An 11,398-nucleotide genomic window follows, 5' to 3' on the forward strand; every position below is an offset into this window, starting at 1 on the left:
AGAGAAAAAGCAATAGAATGTCATTGGAATGTGAATATGGAAACTTCTAAAGTAAATTGAATTCAATTTTTATTTATTTTTGTTCCAAAAAAGATTTTAAAGGGGCAAATTTAATTAACACTTCTAAGTATAAAAATCATAGGTGTTATGAGCTCAATTATGTCCTCCTAAAATTCATGTTTTAGTCCTAACCCCTAGTACCTCAGAATGTGAACATATTTGGAGATAGGGTCTTTAAAGAGGTAATTAAGTTAAAATGAGGTTATTACGGTAGGCCCTAATCCAATACGACTGGTGTCCTTACAAGGAGAGGAAATTTGGACACAAGACACACATGCACAGAGGGAAAATGCCATGTGAACATGAAGATGGCCATCTGCAAGCCAAGGAGAGAGGCCTCAGAAAAACCCAACCCTGCCAACACCTCATCTTCCACTTTGAACCTCCAGAATTGTGTGAAAATAAGTTTCTGCTGTTTAAGCCATCCAGTCTATGATACTTTGTTGTGGCAGCTCTAGCAAGCTAGTACACATGGAGATATATTAAATTACCATAAACATCAAACACAGTTCTGTATTTAAAAATAAATAGCCACCCTGAGAAAATAATGCAATGTGTATTAATAATGTCAGGATTTTCTGACATATTATCTTCTACATCTTAAAATCTTATATATGTACAGAAGCTAATATTTTGCTTTAAGATTTGTCGGCATTCTCAGAATATATGCACAATTTCTTTTGGAATCTATATCTTTAAAAAAAAAAAGTCAAGTATGACATGGGTGTAATCTGAAGACATTACACTAAGTGAAAGAATCCAGACAAAAAGTAACATATTATATGATTCCACTTATATGAAATGTCCAGAATAGGCAAATCCACAGAGACAGAAAGTAGATTAATGGTTGCTAGGGGACGGGGAGAGGGGAGAACTGAGAGTTGTAAGGTTTCCTTTGCAGTGATGAAAATGTTGAGTAATTAGACAGTGGTGATGTCTGCACAACACTGTGAATACACAAAAAAACCACTGAATTGTATATTTTAAAATAGTTAAAATAGTGAATTTTATCTCAATAAAAACATTTATTAAGAAAAGAATAAAGTAAAAGAATTATACTCACATCAGACAGAAGCCTATCTAGATTAGAGTCACTAGCTGTTTTTCTCTTATCCTCAGGAAGTTCCTCTAACTCCCCATAGAGCTCCAAATTCAAGCGAGCTAATTTCTCCTGCATTCCCCGAACATGTTCCATCTGTTCGATGGAACATTCATTTCCTAGGGGAACATTCCAGAACATTAATAAAGATTAGGACAGTTCAAACTAATTGTCTCTAGAAAATACTTTTAAACTCTAAGGTGCTGCAAAAGAAATTGGTTATAAATTTTATAAATTACTTTGTTAATGATTGCATATTTTCTAGATATAATTACAAATCAAATTTCTGACCAGGAAAACAATGATGATCTAAGAAATGACTAAACAAATAAGAAAGATTTTTTTAAAAATTATCTTTGGATAAAGATATATTTTTTCAATACTAATATCATATACAAAAGCAATAGCATCATCAAATCATCTCCAGTTTGACAACTGTCATTTAAATCAACTGATCCAACATTTTATGATAATCTGAGTGAAATTAAGAGTCATATTAAGGACTTAAACCATGAATCATTCTGCCAACCAATTATGTATTCACCCTTTAAGAAATATATATGAAAGTATTTATGAAACATGTAGTGTTATAAAGCATGAGAATCACAATGTAATATTTTCAATTGTATACACAATAGTACAAGACAACTTAATTGCTAAATGAAATCTAAGATGATTGTATTTTATGCCTCTTGACTTTTTTTTAACAAAAGAAAATGACACTTTTAAAAGGAATAGCAAAATACACGCAGAAAATAGGATGTAAACATCTTGAAAAGAAAAATGGTAAATACAAACATCTATTGCTTACCGAATGCTTGAAGTTTTCCAGAGTGGAAATCATTCAAAAGGCTGAGAAGCCCCCTCTCCATCTCTTGAACGTCTGAGACATCAGTGAGAAAGGAATGCTGAATTGGAGTTGACTGAGTACCTTTTCCCTCTCCACCTTGAGGTTTTGTCTTTTCTTTCATCACTCTGCAAAGAAGATGCAATTAAAAAATTAATTGCATATAACTCTCTAAAAATAGATGATACTTTTAGACTCTTTTAGGCTAAGCAAAATTTGGGAATTAAACTGAATTTCCCTTAAAACAAGAAATCAGAACAAATTCAATACTAAATAAAATCAGTAATTTTAAGCCAGAAACCAAAAGAACAGGTTATGAAGTCTCAAATATATAAAATATAACTACTAAGGTATATAAAAAGTTGGATTAATATATTTATATAATGTTATTTCTTTGGATTACAGAAACATAATTTACTATCTTATGTTTCACATTTTGTTTCTCAGTAAAAATATATTACATCTTTCTCTTCTAAACTTTATCCTATTTGTTTCTTGAACTATCAGCTATTCAACATGTTGTTATGGGGCCCCTACTCTGCAGTTGACACTATGCCAGATACTAGGTATAGAAAAATGCATACAGCATCCGTCATTGCATAGAAAAACATCCAGTCAAAGGAAAAAGGAAGATATATAAATTCATAATCACCACATGAAGGAGTGCTGAAAACCTGTTATTAACCATGACTCTTCCAACTTCCTAAGGCCCCCTCATACAGTCAGGAAATCCTATTGATTATACTCATAAATATATCTCTAATATCTCTATTTCTCTTCTCCACTGCCACTACCCTATCTCTTGACCAAAACTACTCCAACACCTTAGCAACTGGTCTTGTCTCTACGTCTCGTTTCTGATCCCCCTTCCCTCCCCACGGAGCAGCCAAATCAATTTTTTAGAAGTAAAATCAAATCATGTAATTTACTTAATTCGAACTCTTTAGTACTTTGCCCTATCTGCTGGATAAAACCCAATACCCTTAAGGAACTCCATCTTCCTTTGTCTATGCTCTAGACATTCATGTGAACATGAAGATGGCCATCTGCAAGCCAAGGAGAGAGGCCTCAGAAAAACCCAACCCTGCCAACACCTCATCTTCCACTTTGAACCTCCAGAATTGTGTGAAAATAAGTTTCTGCTGTTTAAGCCATCCAGTCTATGATACTTTGTTGTGGCAGCTCTAGCAAGCCAGTACACATGGAGATATATTAAATTACCATAAACATCAAACACAGTTCTGTATTTAAAAATAAATAGCCACCCTGAGAAAATAATGCAATGTGTATTAATAATGTCAGGATTTTCTGACATATTATCTTCTACATCTTAAAATCATATATGTACAGAAGCTAATATTTTGCTTTAAGATTTGTCGGCATTCTCAGAATATATGCACAATTTCTTTTGGAATCTATATCTTTAAAAAAAAAAAGTCAAGTATGACATGGGTGTAATCTGAAGACATTACACTAAGTGAAAGAATCCAGACAAAAAGTAACATATTATATGATTCCACTTATATGAAATGTCCAGAATAGGCAAATCCACAGAGACAGAAAGTAGATTAATGGTTGCTAGGGGACGGGGAGAGGGGAGAACTGAGAGTTGTAAGGTTTCCTTTGCAGTGATGAAAATGTTGAGTAATTAGACAGTGGTGATGTCTGCACAACACTGTGAATACACAAAAAAACCACTGAATTGTATATTTTAAAATAGTTAAAATAGTGAATTTTATCTCAATAAAAACATTTATTAAGAAAAGAATAAAGTAAAAGAATTATACTCACATCAGACAGAAGCCTATCTAGATTAGAGTCACTAGCTGTTTTTCTCTTATCCTCAGGAAGTTCCTCTAACTCCCCATAGAGCTCCAAATTCAAGCGAGCTAATTTCTCCTGCATTCCCCGAACATGTTCCATCTGTTCGATGGAACATTCATTTCCTAGGGGAACATTCCAGAACATTAATAAAGATTAGGACAGTTCAAACTAATTGTCTCTAGAAAATACTTTTAAACTCTAAGGTGCTGCAAAAGAAATTGGTTATAAATTTTATAAATTACTTTGTTAATGATTGCATATTTTCTAGATATAATTACAAATCAAATTTCTGACCAGGAAAACAATGATGATCTAAGAAATGACTAAACAAATAAGAAAGATTTTTTTAAAAATTATCTTTGGATAAAGATATATTTTTTCAATACTAATATCATATACAAAAGCAATAGCATCATCAAATCATCTCCAGTTTGACAACTGTCATTTAAATCAACTGATCCAACATTTTATGATAATCTGAGTGAAATTAAGAGTCATATTAAGGACTTAAACCATGAATCATTCTGCCAACCAATTATGTATTCACCCTTTAAGAAATATATATGAAAGTATTTATGAAACATGTAGTGTTATAAAGCATGAGAATCACAATGTAATATTTTCAATTGTATACACAATAGTACAAGACAACTTAATTGCTAAATGAAATCTAAGATGATTGTATTTTATGCCTCTTGACTTTTTTTTAACAAAAGAAAATGACACTTTTAAAAGGAATAGCAAAATACACGCAGAAAATAGGATGTAAACATCTTGAAAAGAAAAATGGTAAATACAAACATCTATTGCTTACCGAATGCTTGAAGTTTTCCAGAGTGGAAATCATTCAAAAGGCTGAGAAGCCCCCTCTCCATCTCTTGAACGTCTGAGACATCAGTGAGAAAGGAATGCTGAATTGGAGTTGACTGAGTACCTTTTCCCTCTCCACCTTGAGGTTTTGTCTTTTCTTTCATCACTCTGCAAAGAAGATGCAATTAAAAAATTAATTGCATATAACTCTCTAAAAATAGATGATACTTTTAGACTCTTTTAGGCTAAGCAAAATTTGGGAATTAAACTGAATTTCCCTTAAAACAAGAAATCAGAACAAATTCAATACTAAATAAAATCAGTAATTTTAAGCCAGAAACCAAAAGAACAGGTTATGAAGTCTCAAATATATAAAATATAACTACTAAGGTATATAAAAAGTTGGATTAATATATTTATATAATGTTATTTCTTTGGATTACAGAAACATAATTTACTATCTTATGTTTCACATTTTGTTTCTCAGTAAAAATATATTACATCTTTCTCTTCTAAACTTTATCCTATTTGTTTCTTGAACTATCAGCTATTCAACATGTTGTTATGGGGCCCCTACTCTGCAGTTGACACTATGCCAGATACTAGGTATAGAAAAATGCATACAGCATCCGTCATTGCATAGAAAAACATCCAGTCAAAGGAAAAAGGAAGATATATAAATTCATAATCACCATATGAAGGAGTGCTGAAAACCTGTTATTAACCATGACTCTTCCAACTTCCTAAGGCCCCCTCATACAGTCAGGAAATCCTATTGATTATACTCATAAATATATCTCTAATATCTCTATTTCTCTTCTCCACTGCCACTACCCTATCTCTTGACCAAAACTACTCCAACACCTTAGCAACTGGTCTTGTCTCTACGTCTCGTTTCTGATCCCCCTTCCCTCCCCACGGAGCAGCCAAATCAATTTTTTAGAAGTAAAATCAAATCATGTAATTTACTTAATTCGAACCCTTTAGTACTTTGCCCTATCTGCTGGATAAAACCCAATACCCTTAAGGAACTCCATCTTCCTTTGTCTATGCTCTAGACATTCTGAATCTTTCACTTCTTAGAAATCCATTCTCTTATCTACTTACATGCCAATCCTCTGCTTACATTAGCATCCTTCTCCTCATTGCCATCTTTGCCAGGCTACCTCCCACATATCCTTCAAGTCTCAGTTTACTTGCTGTTTCCTCAGGAAGGCCTTTTTGGAACTCCTAACCTAGACTGGTTCTTATTACACATATCTGGCATATACCAGGCCATCAAACACTTGAGTGATAGTACTATACACACCGTGGTATGAAAACAAAGAAAGAGCAGTTTACTCAACCTAGAGGCAGCCAGAGAAAACTTCCTAAAGGTGATATGTGAGTGAAGCCTTAAAGAATAAGTAGGCGTTCACCATAAAAAAAGGGAGAAGGGGTTGTGTTATCTGTATAACCCCAATGTGTACTACAGACCCTGACATACACATATATTTGGTACTCAATTAATTCATTACGTTTCATGAAGACATCTTTCCCACAAGTGTACTCACCACAATAAGGATAAGAGGAATAGGGTATATGGTGGGTGCAGGGGAGGGGGCAGCAAGAAAGAAACTCATAACCTTAACAAGAAATCTACTTAGAACACATAAGCTCTTAAGAGTAGGTCAGTAACAGTTTTTCACAAAGTAAGATCTGTATCTTATATACATATTAGATTTGATATCACTCTTTAGTACCTTGCCACTCGAAGTGCTGTCCAAGATCCATAGCATCAACATCACCTGTAAGCTTATTACGAATGCTAATCTGAAGCCCTACCCCAAACTAACTGATTTGGAATCTACATTTTAAAAAGATCCCCAAGAGATCCATATTCATATTAAAATCCGAGATAAATTACTATAGACTACAAAGTTTTAGTGCAGCAAATGTATATCTTTTCTTTCAAATTAGAAATTTTATCCAAGTAAGTGTTTTGCATGAGTTCATCATTTAGCAATCCTCTCAAAAAAGAAAACAAAAATCTGTTTATTCCCACGTCAGTGTTTTTGATCATGTCACATTGCCTCACTTTATATTAAAATGATTCAACAATAAAAAAGCACTCATCAAAATTATACTAGGTACAAAGCTCCACTATAAGTACTGTGTGACACATAAGAATGATCGATATAGTCCCAGATCTCAGGAAGCCTACATTTGAGAAGAGGGTAGAGAAAGAAAAGTACAAAGTGGAAGGTGACAATGAGATATAAATAAACTGCTGTAAGAATTTAGAAAAAGGAGTGATTACCTTGGCTTTCTTTTTTTACCAACCATAACCATATTAAAAATCTGACTCTAAGTTAAACGCTGCCCTTTCCAATCCAATAATTTATTCAAAGAAAACCATCATAACTCTTACAGTTTATCATTTAGTCCTTATTGGAAATTTCTTTTCCAAGTGTCTTTGGCTATGTCTCTTTTATTTCCTCAGAGAGAATGTGAGATCATCATCGAGGTAGGAATTTCATCTTTTCTTTTGTATAAATCCAATGGATACAGAGTGTTACAGCATTACTTCCTTTAAGGACTCTCCATGATGAACTTGCAAGTAGAAGTAAATTTATTTGATAATAGAGGGTTGAGATCACGAAAGGTATTTTTCTCTAAAGATGTCATCTTTCTTTCCAAATATCTAATATTATGAAATACATATATGTAGCAGTAATATATAACATATTTAAACTTGTCAATCCTGTTTCCTTCAGCATCTAAAGACAAATGATGTTCACCAAATATTTATTATTACTTCAAGGTGGTGAAATTTTAGTGTTTTAAGTTTTTCCTTTGACTGTTTCCTGTGTTTAAATTTTTACGATACATACAACCATTTCTACAAAAACAGTGAAACCACTCTTTTTTAAAAATAAAAACTATCGAAGCACAAATACTCAACTTAGTTAAAAAAAAATACTCGTATATCTTTTATTCCATTTCTGGCTAGCTCACCAATTTTGTTTACAAGTTTTCATGCTCTGATAACTTGTAAACAAAGTAAGGGCCTTCAAACCATCATTCATTTCCCATTTTCTAATCTCTATACATATACTATAACTTCCAGAAATTTTTTTCTAAATCATATATAACATGTGCCTCAACTGTTTTAAAAGTCAAGCCAAGAGAAAAAAATGTTGTAAGAATTATAGGATTTAGTATTTAACAGCATTTTGCTGTGATAACATGAAAGAAAAAATTCACCTTTTTAACTTTGGTCGCTGTGAAGTTGACTGTGATGCAGGATTTGAAAACCCCGTGCTTTTACTAACTGGAATGGCATTTTTTTTGGCATTAACAACCTGAGTAGAGTGGGCACTAAAAGACTTAGGACTCCTCCTCTTCACTTTCCGCTCTTCCATTGTTTTAAGGTCCTTATTGCAGCAAGGCCAGCTTCTTATGACCTAAGGAAAGAGAGCAAAATTATACATGCATGCTTTGATATGCCAAAATGAAAGAGGTTCAAGATTTTCAGGTCTTTAGAGAAAGCTAGAATAAAGATGCCTTAAATTTAATCTACCATGCTCTGTACATATAAGCCCTAAGCAAAATTGTCAAACAAATTTTTTTTTCCACTTGCCAAGCACTATTCTGGGCACTGGAGAGATGGTACTGAACAAGACTAGGTCCCTGCCTTCAAGAAGCCTACATTATTGAAGGGGAACAATACATAAAAATAAAGAAAACAGTCACGTGATCTTCCCAGCGTGACTCAAGCTTCAGGTGGCCTTTAGGTCTCCCTTCTAAAATATATTCTTAGAAGAACCAATTAGATTCAAATAGATGTATAATCGACAGGGGTATCTGCATCTTAGCTAGTGACTTGAAACCTTATTTCAACTGCCAAGCGGAAACTCTGAGTCTGCCTAGGAATAATATTGATTCTGGTTCCTTGATCAAGAGAAGTTCTGTGAAATTAAACTTGTTTCATGACTATTTTCAAAATACTTTCTCTACCTATTTCCACAAGAAACATGAAACTTTATTATACATGTTTAGTTTTGTTAATATCAAAAAAAAAAAGTTATACTGTGGAGTTCCATAAAGAATATATGTAAGGCCTTCCATTTATCTAATACTTTTCCCTTACTTTAAGTATTAACCAGCTGTATTTCCCTAATAGTCATCCATCTAAAAATATCCCCCTACATGTCCTTTTCATTTATGCATAATACTAATTATACTATTTCATTTATAATGAGAAATTTATATGGCTATATACCTCATATTGTAAAGTGCCTTAGAAGCATTAGGCCTTTTTCAGTATGCTGTATTGGATTTAATCATGTTATGACTATTCAAAAAGATTCAAATTCACTGATGTCACTCCTAAAATAATTACCTGATAATTTTAATGAAAACAGATGTTTTGTCATTGTCTGGAATTGGTGCCACGAAGCACTGTAATTTAAAGCATTAAGCTTAGTTGGCTCCAGTTGACTCGAGACAATTGGAGCTATGATACCTCCAAAGCAGCAAAGGTTTTTAAAGGAAAGACTCTAACACGCAGTTTCTAATCGCAGACAAAAAGTGTATCCCTTTTTATTTTGGCTAAAATTTTACCTTTAAGAATCACTTTAAGTAACAGAACAGACATTTTGGGATTGTTTCAGCATACAACACAAATCAAACAGAACCTTAAAAAATCTGAATAGAGACAATGGGCTATCAGTTCTCCAGAGAGGAAAGGATCTGTATAAATTTATGATGCACAGACACACTGGCCTTCGAATTTAATGCTAATACGCAGTTGGTGATACAAGAAAAATAAACTTAGGAAGTAAAGCAAAGGAAATTAACCAATAGTGGTCTAAACTAAGATGTTCTGAGGGGCTCGAAATTTATATGTTTTTGGAAGGTAACAACTGTGTCGCAAGAGCCCTGAAATCCTTGTATACCAAGCAGCAAGGAGCCATTTAGAGAAAGCCTTCGTAAACAGCTCGTAGTTTACTCACACATTAGTTTTGAGAGCCAGGAACCCACGGCCTCCATGCGGGACCCCTCGGAGTCTCTGTACACTTCATCTCACTTCCCTTCTCCAATCCGCGTACCCTTCACCGCCCAGAGTCCAGCAGTGGCCAGAAAGGGTGTTGGGAGGGGCCTAAAGGGGGCATTGCGGGGGCGCCTTTGCTTACACTTCATACCTGAGGAAGGACGTGATCGGGGTCCTCTTCCTCAACCTGCAAACACCTGGAGGCCTCGGAAGTTACTGCCGCAGCTGCAGCCGCCGACGCTACTGCGGCAGCTTGAGCCGGGGTCACATCCTGGACTCCGCGCCTCCACAGCTCCCTTTGTTTACGGATGTGACGTAAGGAGGTTGTACCTCCGTGCTCCAGGCCCGAGCCCAGTCTGTTCCTCCCCCACGAGTGCCGCACGGGTCTCCGCCCTCGACACCGCATTACTTCCCGCGGCCTGCCTTCAGCCGTACTTTTGGGAGGTGCAGAAAGGAGGATCCCCTGGCTGGGTTTTTATTTTGGGTGGTGTGGCCCCAAAGCAGGGAAGGATAAAGGGTGGCATTGGCGGCAGGAAAGAAAACTACAGTACCTTTCCGGAAGCTGTCCCGCCCCTCGGTGAGTGTCAGCTCCTACGCACTACAAGTCCCAGCGTGCTATTCGAGCAGGCCCGGAGGCGGAACCAGAGTGTCGCCATAGCAACCATTCTGGATTGTTTCCAATACATCGCCGGGCAAGGTAAAGCAATTTTGGTTTTGAAGGCAGCGTGAAAAATGGGGATTCTGTTGCGGCCTGGATGCTGAGCCTAATTAGAACCTAAATGCGATTCTATCACTACTACTACTACTAGCTACTCTGTTTAGGCATTAGACATATGTTATCTCTACACTTCACTACAATTTTGTTAGTGTTGTAATCTCCGTTTTAGAAAAGAAGATTCTAACACTTAGAAAGGCTAATAAATCATGCCTCTCTGTCATGTACTGCCTCTGGAGAAGGGATCGCAGATTGAGAGAGATGAAACTATCCTAAATGAGAGGAGAAATCTATTTCATTCTCTAGTTTGGATAGGCTTCCCTGTGCGGGGGTTGGGAGTGGGGAGGTTTTAAGTTCATAGACCATTAATTGAAGACACTCTGGAAAGTACCACACACTTTTCCCGCTTTTGCGGGAATTTTGAGGAAACAGGAAACGGAATCCAGAGATTATACCACTGCCAAAGAGGCAGAACAAAGACGAGCCCAATTATCCTGGCTTCTAGTATAGGATGTTTTGTCCACTACCACCACCCTCCATATTTTAAAATTCTGAAATGTTTAAAAATAAAAAAAGAGTAAACACTCATGTACCCATATCCAAACCAAATGTATATTACGTTTTGTTATTTTATGTTTTTGAATGGAAGAAATAGAACATTACAAATGCAGGTGCGACCGATTCCCACTGCTACTCTACTTCTTTTATTTGAGGCAACTACTATATTAATTTTGGTATGCATCTTAGTTATCTAGGTTTAGTATACTTTCACTATTACTTTGTTTTAACTATATCATATTCTATCAAATAAGTTTGCCACAAATCATTTGGGACTTCCTGTAGTGATGGATATTTAGATGTTTCCCATTTTTCACCATTAAAAACAATGCAATAGGGTACAATCTTCCCAGCATCTTTTTTCAGCGTCTCTTAACTAATCTCTGAATGGTCTTAGCTGTATGAGAGCTTGGAAACTGGTGATTCACATGCTATTTTAATTTTTCAAAT

At 35.3% G+C, this 11,398-nt stretch overlaps 2 protein-coding genes across 2 annotated transcripts in view; both read right to left on the bottom strand.

Annotated features, from left to right (window-relative positions):
- Positions 1 to 2,263, bottom strand: part of ECT2L (epithelial cell transforming 2 like) — a 75,908-nt gene extending 73,645 nt beyond the window's left edge. The window contains exons 1-2 of the mRNA XM_023528383.1: positions 1,971 to 2,263; positions 1,124 to 1,278 (exon numbers count right to left, since the gene is read on the bottom strand). The gene's annotated coding sequence lies outside the window, so the exon portion shown is untranslated. The remainder of the gene's footprint in view (positions 1 to 1,123; positions 1,279 to 1,970) is intronic.
- Positions 2,264 to 3,542: 1,279 nt separating this feature from the next.
- On the bottom strand, positions 3,543 to 10,109 carry CCDC28A (coiled-coil domain containing 28A). Its single transcript, XM_023528382.1, has 5 exons — positions 9,827 to 10,109; positions 7,887 to 8,086; positions 4,645 to 4,808; positions 3,798 to 3,952; positions 3,543 to 3,681 (listed from the first exon to the last, which is right to left on the bottom strand). The coding sequence occupies exons 1-5, from the start codon at positions 10,079 to 10,081 to the stop codon at positions 3,655 to 3,657; spliced, it is 801 nt and encodes a 266-aa protein (XP_023384150.1). The 5' UTR covers positions 10,082 to 10,109; the 3' UTR covers positions 3,543 to 3,654.
- Positions 10,110 to 11,398: the final 1,289 nt, after the last annotated feature.

This window comes from Pteropus vampyrus, unplaced genomic scaffold, assembly GCF_000151845.1.
Source record: "Pteropus vampyrus isolate Shadow unplaced genomic scaffold, Pvam_2.0 Scaffold24, whole genome shotgun sequence".
Classification (NCBI taxonomy): Eukaryota; Metazoa; Chordata; class Mammalia; order Chiroptera; family Pteropodidae; genus Pteropus; species Pteropus vampyrus.

Bases quoted from the DNA above. Each gene is read 5' to 3' on its own strand.
- CCDC28A (XM_023528382.1), bottom strand. From the start codon at position 10,081: ATGCGGTGTCGAGGGCGGAGACCCGTGCGGCACTCGTGGGGGAGGAAC. The intron at 3,953-4,644 runs GTAAGCAATAGA...ATGTTCCCCTAG, and splicing joins TGGAAAACTTCAAGCATTCG to GAAATGAATGTTCCATCGAA. The intron at 3,682-3,797 runs GTGAGTATAATT...GTGTATTCACAG, and splicing joins TAGATAGGCTTCTGTCTGAT to TGTTGTGCAGACATCACCAC.